The sequence below is a fragment of the Mastigoproctus giganteus genome, chromosome 2 (genome assembly GCF_048544385.1).
Source record: "Mastigoproctus giganteus isolate SK-2022 chromosome 2, ASM4854438v1, whole genome shotgun sequence".
Classification (NCBI taxonomy): Eukaryota; Metazoa; Arthropoda; class Arachnida; order Uropygi; family Thelyphonidae; genus Mastigoproctus; species Mastigoproctus giganteus.
In genome coordinates, this window is record NC_143576.1 from 254,259,866 (window position 1) to 254,279,950 (window position 20,085).

The window sequence follows — 20,085 nt, forward strand, 5'->3', positions numbered from 1 at the left end:
GCATAAGCTCATACACTTGCTTTCTTGCATCACATGCCACTACTACTCTGCTTATAACAAAAAGTTATTTTTCAGAATAGTTGAGAGGTGCTGGACAAAAAAGAAATTGGTTTCCACTTAATTAAACATCATATTTAACAAATAAGAAATGCTTTCCACTTTCTTCTATTTTTGTATCCAAAATACTATCCATGTTCTCTAATTTTCTTTCATCAACTCATCGTGACCAATAGCAAATTCTAAGTGGGAAGCATTCAGGGAATTAATCTTGGAAGCTACTAGTGTTATCATACCAACTAAGAAATACTGTTCAAGATTTAGGCCTAAACGGGTATCAGATGAACTAATGAAACACGTGGCAGAGACGAAAAATGCATGGGATGTATATAAATTATCAGGTGGCACAGTAGTTTAGATATAAACTAGTCCTTGGCAATGGATGCAAAGTAAAACAGTAAAAGTAAAGAAAAGACTTTACTTTTATAAACTCTAGGAGGGTGGGGGGGGTGAATCAGATTGGTCCACTTGATATCAAATCCACCACAGGGGTCAAATCTGGTTAGTATGGGCTTGGGACACCCCGGGTTCTGAGCTGGATATTATCATTCTTCTCTCATTCTTGGTGATTCCTTTCTACTTCTTTCTCTCAGGGTAACTCTTTTTTTTTTTTTTTTTTTTGGCTGATGCACATAAGCCTGAGGCTTGTGCTGCTCATGATTCGACTCTTGATAATCCTGCTCAGGTAGCTGACAAATTGAATGAGTATTCTGCATCTAAATTCACACGTTAGAATCCAGTATGACAGAAACTTATTAAACTCTAACATGGAACTAAATGATTTTGTAATAACTGAGAGCAGCAAAGTGGAGGAGAAATTGTTGAAGTTAAACATAAAAAAGGCACCTGGGTGGATGGGATCTATCCAGTTATATCAAAGAAGGCAGCAAAAGAAGCAAGCAAACTCTTAGCCATAATTATGAGAGCATCCTTGGACTCAGAGGAGGTCTCCACAGACTGGAGATGTGCAGATGTGTCCCAACTTCACAAAGGGGATCAAAGGGTGATACAAATAATTTCAGACCTGTTAGTTTTTCAGTTCTGGTGAAAATGACTGGTTAAAGAAGCATTGCAAGATTATCTAGACAAGACAGCAGTAATAATTCAGACACAGCACATGGGTTTTTTAATGGGCACTTTGACCAGTTTCATTGGATATTATGATGTGGTCACAAAAGAACTGGATGCAAAAAATAATTTTTATATCATATACTTGGGTTTCTAGAAAGCTTTTGATACTGTTGCACATGGAAAACTACTGTACTAATTGGAGCAGTATGGCATTAAGGACAAGTTGCTACAATGGATAATAGGATGGTTGAGTGGGAGAAGACATAGTGGTAAACAGTGTGTACTGCTCTACATGAACTAATGTTATTAGTAATGGCCCGCAGGGTTCGGTGTTGGGCCCATTGTTGTTTTGTATATTTATTGATGATATTGATGAAGGTATATCAAGCTTAATGTCAAAGTTTACATATAATGCAAAGGTTGACAAGGTTGTTAATGACGATATGCTGCTGCAACAGGATCGGGAAAAGTTGGGTAGATGGGCTGAGAAGTGGCAACTGAAGTTTAACATTGACAAATGCAAATATGCCAATGTACCACAGCCAATCTCATAAATTCTAAGAAATTAAGGGCAAAAGCACGTTTCATATGAAAGCAAGCCAAGAAAGAATCCTGGACGTTTTGCATTGAGCATCAATGGAAACACTGATCCCAGATTAATATGGGCTAAAAATTATACAGCTTTCTGGTAAGTTTCCTTCTCTACCTTCTCCAATACTCTCCTGTAATGAGCAAGATTTACTAATCCCTTAGATACGGCTAATGCTTTGGGTAATAATTTTGCTGAAATCTCAGCAGCATGAGCTTACACTAAATCATTCCACCGAATTAAAAGTAGTAGACAAAAGCATTCTATTAACTTTCAAACTGCCGTCCTTCCATATAACAAACCTCTGTAATATTCTGAACTTTTGAAAGCCATCAGAACAGCCCATGATGGTGCCTCCAGGCCAAATGGGATTTATTATGTCATGCTACATCTTGATGACAAAGCTGTGCTCCTCCTTCTGGTATATTACAACTGTATATTTTTAGAAAATGTATACCCAGCCTCTTGGTAAGATCCAACTAGCCCCATAACTATAGACCATAGGTTCCCAAAGTGGGCAGTACCGCCCCCCCCATTGGGCGCTGAAGCCTTCTAGGGGGTTGATAGTGGGTTCAGAAGCAATTGGGGAGGGGGGCGTTCAGGCGGTCTAGGGGTCAGTGGCTCCTTATCCGTATTTTTATCTCCTCGGGGTCCAGTGGACCCAGTTCAAAGGTCAGCTAATAAATTCTATAATTTTTATTCTATGGACACAGCTGAAATTCGCTATAGGTGAAGCCAGAACTGTTTTCTTCAATTTTCAAAACCTTCTATTGAATTTCACGCATATGACAAAAATGTGACATCAAGTGTGTAATTTTTTTAGGCCTTTTTCTGTTATTTTTCTAAACCCACCCTAATTAGCCTAGGGCCTTTGAAACGCGACAACGCGAGCTACTGTGAGTTGACATAAGAAGCAATAAAGCAAAACAGTAGCAACAACTGTTTTTGAAAGGCATACATTTTTGCCGTTTAGGAATAAGTTTCATTACAATCATCAGTCGAAAGTGTGATAGATAAGTGGAGTCATACAAAGTGTAAATTAAATCTTTTATTTTGTGAATATTGTTGCAAATTTTATTTCTTCATTATGTCTGAATCTAAGAAGAAATGTTGACAGTACAGTATTGAATATTTGAAATACGGCTTTATTCAGACTCCTGCGAACCAATTATTACCTATGTGCTCGATTTGCCAAAAAGTATTTTCAAATGAAGCAATGAAGCCTTCTAGGCTACAAGAGCATTTGACTAAAATGCATGCTGACGAAAAGGATAAAGATTTGGTGTATTTTCAAGTACTAGAAGAAAAATATTTCAAACATCCAACTATATCAAAACTTATTGCATTGTCCACCAAACAAGATAATGACGGATTACATGCTTCTTATAATATTTCATTATTAATTGCAAAAGCGGGAAAACCACACACAATTGGTGAGGAATTAATCTTGCCAGCAGTAAAAGAAGTAACAAACACTGTGCTTCATAAGCCAGCATCAGATATCATCAGGAAAATTCCTTTGAGCAATAATTCGGTGCAAAGAAGAATCGATGAAGTGGCTGGAGACGTTGAAAAATCATTGTGCGATTATTTGAAGACATGCCAATTTTCCATTCAACTCGATGAATCAACTCTCCCAAATAATGAAGCACTACTCTTATCATACGTACGATTCATAAAAGAAGAAAGAAGTTTGTCAAGAATTATTATTTGCAAAAAATTTGGAAGCGGATACAAAGGGAGAACTATAATTAATACCATGAATAAGTTTTTTCAAGAGAAAGACATTCCTGTTTGTAATATTTTGTCTGCTGCTACTGATGGTGCTCTAGCAATGACAGGACGTCACAAGGATTTCATAGCGCATTTGAAACAAGCAGTACTAAATGTACTCACTATACATTGTGTTCTTCATCGTCAACATTTGGTTGCCAAGAATTTAAGTGAACGCCTGCATACGTCGCTCCATTACGTTATTAGAGCAGTCAACAAGATTAGAAGCAATTCATTGAGCGACAAATTGTTTAGCCAACTTTGCAGTGAAAACGATGACGATTTCAATCGTTTGCTGCTTCACACAGAAGTTCGTTGGCTTTCAAAAGGTATTTGTCTGAATCGATTTTACAATTTGTTTGATTCAGTACTAGAGTTCCTAGCAGACATAGACGATGGATTGCGGGCCAACCTGATTACATCCAAAAATGACATCGCTTATTTGACAGACCTCTATAAAATATTTAATGAAGTCAATCTACAATTACAAGGTAATGAATGGAATTTAATTAAAACAAAAAACATTATTGCCGCTTTTGTGGGGAAACTTCTTCTGTTCAAGTGAAATCTAGGCCGAGAGGAATATAGCCACTTTTCAAATTTATCAGCAGTGTCTCTCAAAATGGAAGATTTACTTACATACCACCAACACTTGGAGGTTCTCCTTGCTGATTTTAATGAGTGATTCAAGGATATTGTAAACATGAATATACCAAATTGGGTTCTAGATCCTTTCTCACATGTAAACATAGCAGGATCATCAAATTTAGAAGAGGAACTCATACAACTCACAACAAATGAAGAACTAAAAATAAAATTCAAAAGTGGATACCAAGAGTTCTGGCTTCAGAAATCAATACCGACACTGTACCCTGGATTATGGGAAATAGTGCAGAAATTTTTAATTGCATTTCCATCTTCTTATTTGGCTGAGCGTGAATTAGTTATTAGTGCTGTAGCGAATTTACTATCTAAGAAAAGGAACTGATTGCATATAACTGAGCGTGGCGATTTATGACTGTTTTTAACTAAAGTTGAACCCGATATTAACAAACTTTTAAAAATGCATCAGGCTTATCCTTCACCTTAATTTGTTATTTTTACTTTGTAAGTTCAAAATAAATAATTTTCTAATATATTTTATGGTTGTAATCTTTACAATCTTTACATATGGGCTATGTTTCATCAAAATCGGAATAGCAATAACTGTGTTCAAGATGAAGCACATATTGGCCACTACCTTTTCAATAATTTAACGGCATAAGCAGTAATGTATCATTAGTTGCTATTTGCATCGAAAATATCAAACAGCTTGAATGCAGAAAACTGTTATAATGGGGGGCGTTACAAAATTTGTCTTGCAAAATGGGCGGTGGCCCGAAAAAGTTTGGGAACCTATGCTATAGACCAATATCTCTTTCAAGCTGCCTCAGCAAAATCCTTGAAAAAATTGTCCACAGAAGATGCCTCTGGATCATTGAATCAGAACATCTAATGAGCAGTGGTCAACATGGCTTTCAACAAAACAGTCATGTTTGGATCTCATGGTCAGTGCTGAATTTGCCATTCGAAATGCCTTTGTGAAACATGAACATCTAGTAATGGTTTCCATAGATATAGAGAAGGCATTTGACACCACCTGGCAACATGGCATACTTAGTGATCGTTACTCTCGGAGTCTATGGAACAACCTTCCTATATTTGTGAAAAACTTTCAGACTTTTATGGCATGCACAGGCTTCACATAAATTATACAAAATAAAACCTGTTATTCAACCATGGGAGCCTAGTCTCTAGATGTAATTCTATCTCAGCTCCAAGAGTATGCAGTCATGTTATGTACTATTTATTTCCTTCTGAGAACTAAAGAACTTCCGATGTATGAGCACTGTAATGTTGTTTTAACTGTCAAGCACACTTTCTTATTAAAATTTTATCAATGAATGCTGTCTGTTTTAGCAGTTAACATTTGACTGAACCTCAGATAAAAATATTTGTCTGATAAAGAAAATGTCTGAAATTTTTCCATTTTTTTTTTTTTCAAAATCATAAATTTTTTTTATATATACGTTCAAAGAAAGTGCATCAGCTAAGAATTTCACATTTCTAACCCTTGAATTAGTTATTAGTGCTGTAGCGAATTTACTATCTAAGAAAAGGAACTGATTGCATATAACTGAGCGTGGCGATTTATGACTGTTTTTAACTAAAGTTGAACCCGATATTAACAAACTTTTAAAAATGCATCAGGCTTATCCTTCACCTTAATTTGTTATTTTTACTTTGTAAGTTCAAAATAAATAATTTTCTAATATATTTTATGGTTGTAATCTTTACAATCTTTACATATGGGCTATGTTTCATCAAAATCGGAATAGCAATAACTGTGTTCAAGATGAAGCACATATTGGCCACTACCTTTTCAATAATTTAACGGCATAAGCAGTAATGTATCATTAGTTGCTATTTGCATCGAAAATATCAAACAGCTTGAATGCAGAAAACTGTTATAATGGGGGGCGTTACAAAATTTGTCTTGCAAAATGGGCGGTGGCCCGAAAAAGTTTGGGAACCTATGCTATAGACCAATATCTCTTTCAAGCTGCCTCAGCAAAATCCTTGAAAAAATTGTCCACAGAAGATGCCTCTGGATCATTGAATCAGAACATCTAATGAGCAGTGGTCAACATGGCTTTCAACAAAACAGTCATGTTTGGATCTCATGGTCAGTGCTGAATTTGCCATTCGAAATGCCTTTGTGAAACATGAACATCTAGTAATGGTTTCCATAGATATAGAGAAGGCATTTGACACCACCTGGCAACATGGCATACTTAGTGATCGTTACTCTCGGAGTCTATGGAACAACCTTCCTATATTTGTGAAAAACTTTCAGACTTTTATGGCATGCACAGGCTTCACATAAATTATACAAAATAAAACCTGTTATTCAACCATGGGAGCCTAGTCTCTAGATGTAATTCTATCTCAGCTCCAAGAGTATGCAGTCATGTTATGTACTATTTATTTCCTTCTGAGAACTAAAGAACTTCCGATGTATGAGCACTGTAATGTTGTTTTAACTGTCAAGCACACTTTCTTATTAAAATTTTATCAATGAATGCTGTCTGTTTTAGCAGTTAACATTTGACTGAACCTCAGATAAAAATATTTGTCTGATAAAGAAAATGTCTGAAATTTTTCCATTTTTTTTTTTTTTCAAAATCATAAATTTTTTTTATATATACGTTCAAAGAAAGTGCATCAGCTAAGAATTTCACATTTCTAACCCTTTTTTGCGATGGTATGTTACATTAATGACTAGCATCACAAATAGAAATATAAACAAGATATTTATTAACAGTTAAGGCAAAGCTAAGTAAAATTTGACATACAACAGTTTTGGTCAACACAAGAATTATGGATGAAATGTTATCAGAAGCCTTTGGTTTATCATTTTAAATGGAAAACAAAATGAAAAGTTCATCAAGTGCAAACTAATATTTGGTTGAACTGCCTCTGGCCCTGATGTGACAGCAGCACACCGTTGAGGCATTGACAAGATCAATTTCCGAAGATAATCAACTGATAGTTCTTTGTTCCAAACACAAATTATGGCTTCCACAAAGGATCTTTGGGTTTTTTTTTTTTTTTTTTTTCTTCGAGTGTTGGAATTCGAGGTGAGCGGATGTGCTTCGTCAGGGCTCCTCAGTTAAGTGGATTGGATTACTGCTTTTAAATATTTGATTTATTTAGATATTATTGGATCAATTTGGTATAGGTTTTCCTGTAACAGTTTGATTTTTATAATATTATAGATATAATTTTTTTAAAGTTAATTTTGGTTGTCGGAGCCATTCCTCCCTAGTTGATTCAGCTATCACCATATTAAAATTAAAAAACAATTACAAAATCTTGCAATATGAAGCCCTCATTATAGAATAGTTTCGTCACCACTCCGATCTAAACATTTTAAATGCGAAACTCCCCTTCAAACTTTCTCCGGTTTGAAATCTCACCAATTTGAGATTCCTGCAGGTGGCAAAGTGCATCACGGGATTACAAAACTCTTCTTAAATACAGTACACGTTCCCTTTCACTTAACTTGCCAACTGAAGACATTTTAACGAAATCCACCATTACGACCATTGGCTTATTCAATATTTAGAATTTCAACTTTAATCAACTTCACGGCATCCAAGGACGGAGTTAGTGCACTTCTACTTCCTTGCGCATATTTTAATCCCGTTTCCATTGTAATTACAACTTATTCATCCCCTTCATTTTTTAATTAACCAATCACCTTAAAGTTAGCCAATCTCTTATTATTCAAACCATAACAATTGCAGATCGATCAAAGGTGAGTACTGGAAATTTAAGCCTTTGCTATTTTTGAATTTAATACATTTTGATATTGTAACCTATTTGTACATTACTGTTGATTTTTAAAGTATTTCATTATTGGACTTTTTGACGGTTTCAGGTGGCAAGTAGAAAAGCATAGAATATATTTTTCAAATAATTTAAGTTAAATTGAAGAGATTGAGATCGATCAAAAATTTGGTAGACTGGCTTGGTTTGTTAGTCATGCAAATCACTCTATTTAAACCAAGTAGGATGAACCCAGACATCTGTGCACATTCTGTTGATCACTAGTAATTTTAAGCACAAATTGCAAATTTGTGTGCCCAAAATCTAAACAGTTAGGTAACTGATTTATTATTTGAGTACGTTCCTATGTGGAGATATTGATTCTAGTAAAGCTCAGCATATTACTAGTCATGTTCCCATGGTATTAGGGGCATTCAATAAATTATCTACCTAAGGTAATTCCCATAGTTATATTTAAATGATTCATCATTATCGTGTTCCTACATATCTCAACTTGAATCATACATAATTTTGATCCCACTATGTTTTTAGGTTGTGCTGCTGCAACAGAAAGAAAGAAGACACCTATAACAAATTGTGAATTTTCTGAAATTGGAGCATCATTCAGTCATTAAGTTACCAAAGAAGGAAATGGGCAAAAGGCCATTCGTGAAAGGATGGTGGCTGTGTATGGCAACAGTGCATCTTCATAGTACCAGGTGAAATTCCAGTCAAAACAATTCATGTGGGGTGGAGAGTCCATCAACCATGTCCAGGAAGGCCTTTAACATTTACCACTTCAGAAGTGTACTGAACTGTGAAAACCCTTGTGATGAATAACACATTTAAATGTGTCCCAAATCTCTCGGGAATGTGGCATATCTGAGGGAACAGTTGTAACCATCCTCCATGAACATTGGTGCCTCCGTAGCCAGGTGGGCAGGAGCAGCAATGCATAGCACACGCTTCTTGATTAGACCGGGGTTTGAGCCCATGACCACCAAACACGGAGGATGCGGAAAGGTCAGGAAATGACCACCGCATATCCCTGGAGCAATATGGCTTTAGTTGGTAATACTCCTAAAAACCAATTAACAACAATCCATGAACATTTGGTGATGACTAAGATCTGTGCAAGGTGGATCCCCATGTTTCTGACCCCTGTGCAGAAGAAATTCAGAGTACCGTGTTGTGGGGAGAATTTAGTGCTTTATGGAACTTTCATCTCCAGAATTATTACGGGTTCATCTCTGAGATACTGAGACCAGTAAGAATCAATGCAATGGAAAGGTTCTTCCCTACCCAAAAAATTTCAGACAAAACCTTTAGCTGGCAAGACTGTGGCCACTATTTTTTCGGATGCTGAAGAATTTTGTACATTCACTACTTGTAACACAAGCAGTCACTGGGGAGTCATATGCATCCTTACTGTACAACCCAAGGGATGTCATAAAGGAAAATTGCCATGGAAATCTTTCCTGAGGTGTTTTGCTTCTTCACGACAATGCACTAGTGCACAGGTCACATGCTGGTGCTTTGAGAGACCGTGACTTTAGAGAACTTGCCCATTCTCCTTACAGTTCGGATCTTGCCTCAGTGACTATTTCCTGTTTCGACACCTCAAGCAAAACGTACGTGGACGTCACTTTGATGATGATGATGATGATGAACTGAAATCTTCTATATCTGTGTTGTTTGATGGACAGGACAAAGAATTTTATTTGTTTGGTATTTCCTCATTGCCAACAAAATGGAACACGTGTATTGAAGTTCAGAGGAGTTACATTGAAAAATAAATACAGATTTTGCCTCTATCTCGTTTCCTTCATTGGAATGAAGGAAATGAGATCTTTAATTATCAATAAAATAAATTATAATTTATTGAACTTCCCTCGTATACCCATTCGTGAAAGAGGGAGAATTTGAGAATGCCATAGACTAATTACGTTAGCTGAAATTTGCTTAGGGTGGTAAATTTGGTTTGAGAACCAGCTGAAAGACTTTTTCCTTGCTTTGCTTTTTTGTCTGTATAGAAACAGTGACACCTGTTATGTGTGTGTATGTACATAACATTCACACATGTCACAATTAGAAATTGGAAGAATGCCATTCTGTCATTTCGTATTATGATCAGATCTTTCTTACATGGTCAACAATTGCTACACTATCGATAATGCTTCCAAGAAAGAATAACTTGCCTTTAAATAACACTTTCTTATTGTCACTTTAAATTTGTATTTAAAACATTAAATTTAATTATAATTTTCTCTCTCAGCTCATTAACTGGTACTGAAAGTACAAATGCAAATAGTGATGGAATGGGCCCATCTGCATCTGCTGATACAACAACACCAGATTTTTCTACCATATTAGGAGGTAAGTTTGAAAATAGATTTGACTGTTTTTAATAACCCTTATGAATTTTCCATATGCACACACACACACACACACTATATTTTTGCTTCTGACTACACTGCCAGAATTTGTATAATTTTAAATGATACAAATTCACTTGGCATCTGCTGAGAGGTCCATATACTTTTTCAGGAGCCACTAGGTGTAACTTTCTTTAGTGCTTACAAATAGGTTTTTTTTTTTGTTTGTTTGTTTTTTTTTTTTCACTTTTGATTGAAAATTATTAGTGTAGTGATTATTTATGATTTTCAGATTAAATTAGCATTAGTTGAGGCATACAATGCAAGAAAGCAAGCTTATGCTTGCTTTCTTGCATTGGGCTCTCCCCGCCCCCTGGTTCATCATCCAGGGGGCGGGGAGAGCCCTCTCATTTCACCCATCCATTCACTCTAAATGCCTCTCAAACTCAGCTTTAAAATTTAAGCTATCAACTTCAACAATTAGAGATGGAAGTCTGTTCCAGAATCAACTATCTGCTGGCTAAAGGCATATTTTTGCACATTTATTCTACATCTTCCTCAGTTTGAATCTATGCCCCCCTCAGGTTCTCAATCTGAGCAAGAGGAAGAATCCCATCAGAATTGAGCTTGCTCAAACCATTCAAGGTCTTTTACACCGCAATCAGATCACCTTGCATGTGCGTAGTCTCCAGGTGCTGCAATTTGCAGAATTTAAGCCTTTTATCTTGTTGCAATTCTTTGTACTCATCCTAACAACTCTACATCCTTCCTAAAATGAGGCCTCCACACCTGTATGCAGTACTTAAGGTGTGGCCTGATCATTGCCTTGTACGATGGGATAATCACCACCTTGTCCTTTCTGGCAATATTCCTATATATCATTGACAAGACTCCATGACCTGCTCTGTCAGCCTGTCTGCAGTGTTCAGCAAACCTCATCTGACTGCACAATTACCCTCAGGTCTTTTTCATTCTCCACTACCCTGAGTGTACTACACAGTTGATACATTTTTCTTGGGTTACTGCTACCCATATGCAGTACTTTGCATTTGTCAATGTTAAACTTCAGTTGCCACTTCTCAGCCCATCTGCCCAACTTTTCTAGAACCTGTTACAGTAGCATACTGTCATTAACATCCCTGCTAACATTTGTATCAGTTGTAAACTTTGACATTAAGCCTGATATACCGCCATCAAAATCATTGATAAATATACAAAACAGTAATGAGCCCAACAACCTTGGGAGACTCCACTAATACATTAATCGATGAAGAGCAGTGTCCAGTGATTACTCTGTCTTCTCCCACTCAACCATCCTTTTTATCCGTTACAGCAACTTGCCCTTAATGCCATACTGCTCCAATTTGTACCAGTAGTCTTCCATGTACAACAGTATCAAAAGCTTTCCTGAAATCCAAGTATATAATATCAAAATCATTTTTTGCATCCAGTTCCTTTGTGACCACATCATAGTATCCAATGAAATTGGTGAGACCCCCCCCCCCTTAACAAATCAATGTGTTCTGTCTGAATTATTACTGCACTCTTGTCTAGATGATCCTGCAATGCTTCTTTAATCGGTGACTGCATTTTCCTCAATGCAGAAGACTAACTAACATGTCTGTGTTTACTTCTGTCCCCCCCCTTTGTGAATTGGAGGTGATTTGCACATTTCCATTCTGTGGGGACCTCCCCTGAGTCCAGCGATGCTCATAATTATGGCTAAGGATTTGCCTACTTCCTTTGTTGCCTCCTTTAATATAACTGGATAGATCCCATTCACCCCGGGTGACTTATATTTAACTTCAACCATTTCTCCTCCACTTTGCTCTCAGTTATTACAAAATCATTGGCTCCCTGTTAGAGTTTAATAAGCTTCTGTTCTCCAATTCCCTACAGAATTCCTTATGTATGAATGTAGATGCAAAAATACTCATTCCTTGCCAGCTATCTGAGCAGGATCACCAACAGTCAAACCAGCTATATCGATTGGACCAATCTTATTCACCCCTTCCTTCTGGGGTTTATATAAGTGAAGAAGTCTTTGATGTTTTTCTCTGCATCCTTTGCCAAAGATTTCTCATAATCTGCCTTTGCTTGCCTAACCTCCTTTTTTGTGTAATTACAGAGTTGTTTATATCAGTCATAGGCTTCTGTGTTGCCTGATAATTTATACGCATCCCATGCCTTTTGCTTCTCTGCCACGAGTCTCATTTTTCATCTGCAATCCATTTGGGCCTAGACCTTGAACAGTATTTTTTATTTGGTATGAAATTGATTAGTTACTTTGACTGTGTTTGTCATGGTGATGCAGGAAATAAATTTGACATTGTGATATTGTTCACTTGGATTTCATTAGAATATTTGACTCTGTCCTGAATGAGAGGGGGGTAACTTTTTAAGCATGTTGGAATCACAAGGTTGCTACAGGGTAGGAAGCAGAGTATTGTGATTAATGGTTACTCCGAAATGAGGTTTTACAAAATTCAGTACTTGGACCACTGTTTTTGATTTTCTTAAAGGACATTGATGATCACACAAAGTATACTGCCAGTTTGCACATGACTTCAAGATTTGTTGAGTAGTTAAATGATTAACACCAAGCAGTGCTTCTTCAGGATGACTTAAGTTAGACTTCACGGATGGTCAGAAAAATTACAGTTACAATTGAATGTGATGAAATGTGAGGTCTTACACTGGGGGAATAGCAGTCCCAAATTAACTTGCACGCTTCTGTGGTTGTTGAATGAAAAACAGCAGATGGAGAAAGGTATTTAAAGCTACAGTACAGTCGAAGTTATCTGAGCAATCAGGAATGTAAACAAATGGCAGGGAGCAACCAGTGGTGTCCTATCAATTTATAAAACACTTGCTTGAAGAGATAGCGATACTTAAAAATAATTCCACAGTTATAAGTGCAGTTGTAAAATTGCACTTGGAATACCATGTTCAACAAGTATGGAGAAGAAAGTCCAGGATGTTGCTTGTCCTTTTCAAGCGGCTTGAAAAGGACAAGCAACATCCTGGGGAATTCTGTAAAAGGAAAACCATATGAAGAAAGACTGAATGTGTGAGCTTTAGAGCTTATTAACCAGGCTCCTTAGAAAATAAATAAATCAGGTATATAAGGAAATTCATTGGTCAGCTATGTGTGGAGGGAGTCATATAGGTAGTTTGTTGTTATATATTATTTTATTCTATTTTGTTTTATTATTATTATTATTATTATTTATTTTTTTATTACTTTTGTTAGCACAGCAGAGCCCATCAGCATTCCTTGAAATGATGCTACCAGCAGTATCATTTAATTTGTGGACTGGTGCAAGATTTTATATTTACCACACAAACTTTTTATAACTGCCACTACAGTGGGGGCCCCAACATCCGATGATAATTCGTTCCACAAAACCCATTGCATGTTGAAAATATTGTAAGTTTAAACCAATAATACATTGATTCCCTGTGATTCGTTCCCCAACAGCACATAAAATAGGTATTTCTTATATGTTATACTTCATTTTTACATTAAAAATGAGTGTTTTATGAAGATTTATTTAATAAATAGTTATAAAACATCTTTAAATAAAAAACACAAACAATAATTACCTTAGACTTGAAGTGCGGAGCTGATGAAATCAATGGTGGTGTAGTGGTGGTGGGACAATCAAGCTTTAGGTGTCTTTTCAGTCTTTTGTCACTACTGGCAAAGAAACTGTCCAAAGTGGACTTTTTTTTTTTTTTTTTTTTTTGTAGCTTCTTCAAGTAAGAAATTACTTCTTCCATTTTGCCCATCATGACTTCAGTATTTTTAATGTTGATTTTTTACCAGCTCCCAATAAGAAATGACAGTCTTCAACTCTGGGGGTTGAAGAAGAAAAAGAGGAAGTTGAAGAAGAAGAGGAAGAAAAAGACAAAAAATTGTCTTTTTCTTCCTCTTCCTCTCCAGTGTCACTCTCCTTAATTTTCCCCAACTCCTCTAGCTTCTCTATTGTAAGTTCATGCCTATGACGTCAATACAGAAGCCCACATCTGGTGAGTATGGGCTTGCCACACCCAGGGTCCTGAGCTGGCTAGGCCCCGAGTGCCAAGCGAGTGACTAAAGCGATTCTATAGTGATTTGAAAGCGATTTTCTTAAAAGAGCGATTGATTGTAGTTGAACGTTAGTTTCTAATTTCCAAAGTTATATAATTTTGCTCTTCTAAAGTAAAGAAGTCAGCTTACTCAACAGAAAGGAAAGCCACCTTTCTTCTTGTATATAAAACTAATCTACTAACACACTAACAACCTTATCGCTTGGTCACTGGTGGCACCGCTCCTGCCTCCACGTGGTGGGGCTGGAAGCCTGGGAGGAGAAATCCCCCCCCCCGGACTAAAAGGAGCAACTATGGACAACACAAAACAGTCCTACTATGGATCTCTTGATCCAGATTCAATTAGACATGACGACCATGATAATTTGAATAAATCCCATGCTAAGAGACAAAAAAAAGAAGGGACAGATTTTTCTGCTCCTCTCTTCTTAATATTACATTCCTCCACAGACCAACCATTGAGTAAACTCTCCCCATTTTTGATTCAGAAATGTCTTGAAAATGTGGCTGGGCCTCCAAAAATGGTTCGGCGACTAAGATCTGGAGACCTATTAGTGGAGATGAGTGAATACAGACATGCTGAAAGACTCTTGAAAATATCTACCTTTGGTGGAATTCCCACAAAGGTTACCCCACATGCTACCTTGAACTCCTCTAAAGGGGTAATATCTGAATGGGATCTTCTAAATGTATCAGAGGATGAACTTGTCTCTGAATTAAGCGATCAAAATGTAGTCCAGGCAAAAAGAATTATTATCAAAAAAGATTGGGAGCCTGTCCCTATACGAACAGTCATATTGTCATTTAAGTCAGCAAATCTCCCCACAACTATAAAAGCTGGATATCTGACGCCATGTTTGACCGTACATTCCCAACCCAGTTCGGTGCTTTAAGTGCCAAAAATTCGGTCATTCGCAAACTGTGTGCAGAGGTATAGTCACTTGTGCTTCTTGTGGTTCAAAAGAACACACACATACGGACTGTAATAATGAAACCCAAAACTGTCCTAACTGCCAGGGAAATCATTCTGCCTTCTCTAAGGACTGTATCCAATGGAAAAGAGAGAAGAACATTCAGAGATATAAAATAGAGAATAAAGTGTCATATCAAGAGGCAAAGAAACACTTTGCAATCCCTACTAAATCATCTACATATGCCTCAGTTACTCAACAGCTACGCACAATATCAACTCAGACTGACTGCTCCGTCCCTCCAAATATCTCTATATCTGGTTGGGCGAAATCATTACTTACTTCATTAAAAGAACAATCTCCCTCCAAATATGCAACCCAAGAAGTAAATACTCCGGTAACAATACCTCCAGATAAGAATCCCAATCAGAAACCAATCAGAAAGTACAAACTAAGAGCTCTGAAAGAACTGATACGCACACATTCAGATCTGATACCATGGACACTGATGAAAAAGCGGATGAAGATGACACATTTCTTGAAATTCATCCAGAAGGTGACATTAACACAAGCAGACCAGTCTTCTCAAAGAAGGATAAAGGAAAAATTGACAGGCGTAAGCAAACTACCTCACGGAAGTTAACAGACACTAGCTAAAACCAAACAATGGATACAATTATTCAATGGAATTGTCGTGGGCTCCGTGCTAACTTTGACGATTTTTACGATCTCCTCTCTGAATACAAGCCTGTTGCAGTATGCATTCAAGAAACAAATCTCACAAATGCAATATCTATGAAAATTAAGCATTACAATATGTATAGAAAAGATAGAAACTCATCTAATTTAGCTCATGGAGGAGTAGCACTCATAGTGAACTCTTCGGTGCCCTCTAGACCTATCCCCCTGCAAACATCTTTAGAGGCTATTGCTGTCCGTGTCAGCTTCGGAATCACAATAACATTAGTTTCTTTCTATCTATCACCAAATCATACATACACCTTTGCTGATTTAGATAATTTAGTAATGCAAATACCTACTCCCTTTTGTATTATGGGTGACTGGAATGGCCATCACCCGCTATGGGGTTCTCAACATCTTGACTCCAGAGGACAGATAATTGAAAAAATTTTAGATAAACATAACCTGACAATTTTAAACACAGGTGCTCACACATACGTGCATTTATCATCTGGCTCAACTTCTGCTATTGATCTTTCAATATGCTCTCCAGTGATATTTCCTCTCATACACTGGACCGTTACTAATAACCCTCGCGGGAGCGATCACTTTCCTATCATCTGTACTTTCTGTATAAGTTCTACCCCTCAGAGTAACATTAGGACAACCTGGAAATTTGCTAAGGCTAACTGGATTAAATACCAAGAAATAGCTCACTTAGATACTGTGTTCATAGCAACCCACACAATTGACTCTGCAGTAAGCTACATTACAGATACAATAATGAAAGCATCCGAGACTGCTACCAAAATCATCATCCAAAATCCGGCTTCATCCAAAAATGTGGTGGAACGAAGCATGCAACAGTGCTAAAAAAGAAAGGAACAAATATTGGAATATTTTTCGAAAACATCCAACCACAGCTAACCTCCTACAGTTTAAGAGAGTCAGAGCTAAAGCTCGTCATATAAGACGGGAGAGTAAAAAAGAAGCATGGCCGCATTATGCCTCCACCATAAACAGATCCACGGAAACTTCTACAATATGGAAAAAAATCAAAAGAATTAATGGTAAATACTCGCAGACAACTTCTCCTATTCTACTTGTAAAAGGGAAAGAAATCTCTGAACCTACAGAAATTGCCAATGCCTTAGGTACTACGTTTGAAACGCTTTCAGCTGTTGCCACATATGAACCTACATTTCAATTGCTAAAATCCCAGACAGAAAAATACAAACTAAATTTTAATACTGTCATCCTTCATTCTTATAATCTGCCTCTGACCATGAATGAATTGCGTAATGCACTTGCATGAGTGAAAAACAGTGCTCCAGGTCCTGACGGGATTTATTACACCATGATCTGTCATCTAAGTGAGGAATCATTAACTGTACTCTTACAACTGTATAACAGAATTTTCTTAGAGGAGTATTACCCCGCTAGCTGGTGCCATTCTTATGTGCTAGCCTTCCCGAAACCAGGGAAAGACCACACAGATCCCAAAAATTACCGTCCTATTTCTCTAACCAGTTGTCTGGGAAAATCATTGGAAAAAATAATTAACGCCAGACTGACATGGTTATTAGAGACTCAAAACATTTTAAGCCCAAGTCAGTATGGTTTCCGGAGAAAAAGATGTACGCTTGATCTCATTATCAAGGCCGAAACAAATATCCGGAATGCGTTCTTGAGAAATGAACACCTAGTTATGGTATGTGTTGACATCGAAAAGGCCTTTGATACAACTTGGCGATGTGGGATTCTTCAGGACTTGCATAAATTTGGACTTCGGGGTCATCTCCCAAAATTTATTAAGAACTTTCTAGGCAATAGATCCTTTCAAGTCTGATTCCACTCTTCATTATCTCGAACATATGTACAAGAAGAGGGAGTTCCCCAAGGATCAGTGTTGAGCGCCACACTCTTTGCCATTAGGATTGATTCTGTTACCAAGTGCATACCTAACACAGTTGACACATACTTGTACGCTGACGATCTTGCCATGTCATGTCATTATCAAAATATGAGACTTATTGAAAGACAACTACAAGGCACCATTAACAAAATAGTCTCTTGGGCCAAAAATAATGGATATCGGCTTTCTAAACCAAAAACGACTGCTGTACACTTCTGTCACAAATGTTCTTTACATCCGGATCCAGACCTTCAGTTGGATTCTCATTGTATTACTTTCCAACCTAGTATTAGATTTCTTGGTGTAATATTTGATAAAAAATTAAACTTCCTGGAACATATAAAACATATTCGTACAAGTTGTCTTAGAAAACTAAATCTTCTCAGAGTAATTTCTTCTATGTCATGGGGTGCAGATCGTTACGTGCTGTTACATCTATACCGCTCACTGATCAGATCCCGGTTAGACTATGGGTCTCCTGCATATGACTCGGCCAGGCCAAGTGTATTGAAATGGCTTGACCCTGTACATCACAGTGCATTAAGAGTTGCACTGGGGGCTTTTTGCACATCACCAATCTTAAGCCTGTATACCGAAGCCTATGAACCACTGTTACACCTTAGGCGGGAAACTCTACTACTAAATTATGCAGCCAAAATCAGCAGTCTCCCACATCATCCCATGTGGCAATGCCTCTTCACGCCAAAATGGAGAGAAATCTATCAAACTAAATGGCGTTACAACAAACCATCTGGCATTAGGCTTGCAGCTTTGATCACAAGCTGGGGCCTGAAGTTTTCTAACACCCTCCAGGATACTAGCATGGAAATGCAGCCATGGCTTTCCACGGGGAAAGAATAACTTCTCCGATATCAACATTAGACAAATACATATGGCTCACTCTACAGAGTTTAGCAGCTTCATTCAGCTATACACAGATGGATCCAAAACTGGTAATAAAGTTGGCACATCTGTAGTACTACCAAATGCCATCATCTCCAGACAGCTCCCACCAGAATGCAGTACAGTACTTATACCTCAGAGTTATATGGTATTCTACTAGCCCTAGAGAATATAAAAGAAGCCTCATACGCTAAATCCATCATTTATACGGATTCGTTGAGTGCTGTTAATGCTCTACAGTGTAAATCCTTCCCTAGTCATCCTCTGATACAGAAAATTTTAGCACAGTTATTAGCACTTCATGGACGTGGACAGCTCGTAATATTTTGCTGGATCCCTGGACACGTTGGAATCGTAGGAAACAAGCAGGCAGATTTAGCTGCTAAAATTGTTACAAATGAGATACCATCAAATTTCAGGACTCCTTATAGTGATCATAAGTCCTTTATCAAACAGACATATAAAGAAGTGTGGACACGCTTGTGGAAAGATCAGAAAAATAATAAACTTTTTGAAATCAAGAGAGAACCTAAACTGTGGCAATCCAGCCTGAGACGAAACAGAAAGGAAGAAACTATTTTAGCCAGATTACGCATTGGTCATACTTTCCTCACTCATAGCTATCTACTAACAAACAGTGACCCTCCACAATGCAGAAATTGTTTATGCCCACTAACAGTAAAGCATATCATCATAGAATGCCCGCAATAAAGATCAAAAAGAACGAAAAACAGCTTTTTCCTCTAATTTTCATAATTACAATCATTTAACACTGCAGTGTGTCCTAGGAGATCGAGAGAACATAGATGACATTTTTCTTTTTCTAAAATTTATTAATAAATATCAGACAGTAATTAGTGCGTTATAGCTTAAGTTGCTGATGCACCAATAAATCTAACAAACAACAACAACATGAGCTGGCTATCATCATTTTTCTCTTTCTTTGTGATTCCCTTCTACTTCTCTCTGTCTCTGTCTCTCTCTCTCTCTCTCTCTCTCTCTCTCTCTCACTCTCACACACACACACACACACACACACACACAGGGTAACTTACATTTTTTTTTTTTTTTTTGCTGGTGCAGCATAAGCCTTAGGCTTCCTAAGGCTTATGGTACACCATATGGATAATAATAACAATAAGGTCCTCTTCGCCATCCTCCAGACCTATTGATTTACCAAGAGTGATAATATCATTTGTCAAGGCACCATTAAATCCGTCAACGTTGAGGATAATTAAAGGCCAGATGTTTTTCCAGGCTGAATTTAAGCGCCTTGTGCAAACATCATTCCAAGAACTTCCAATCAGCCTCACACAGTCCAGCATGTTGAACTTTGACCTCCAAAAA

General features: G+C 37.3%; 1 protein-coding gene across 6 annotated transcripts in view; it reads left to right on the plus strand.

Annotated features, from left to right (window-relative positions):
• Positions 1-20,085, plus strand: part of HUWE1 (HECT, UBA and WWE domain containing E3 ubiquitin protein ligase 1) — a 1,105,343-nt gene that overhangs the window by 850,292 nt on the left and 234,966 nt on the right. For 5 of the 6 annotated variants that reach the window (XM_090389845.1, XM_090389850.1, XM_090389851.1 and 2 more), the window contains one exon: positions 10,137-10,236. In XM_090389845.1, the coding sequence (XP_090245971.1) occupies positions 10,137-10,236 (100 nt within the window). Of the gene's footprint in view, positions 1-10,136; positions 10,238-20,085 lie in introns of all 6 variants that reach the window. The other variant, XM_090389849.1, reaches the window with a different exon arrangement.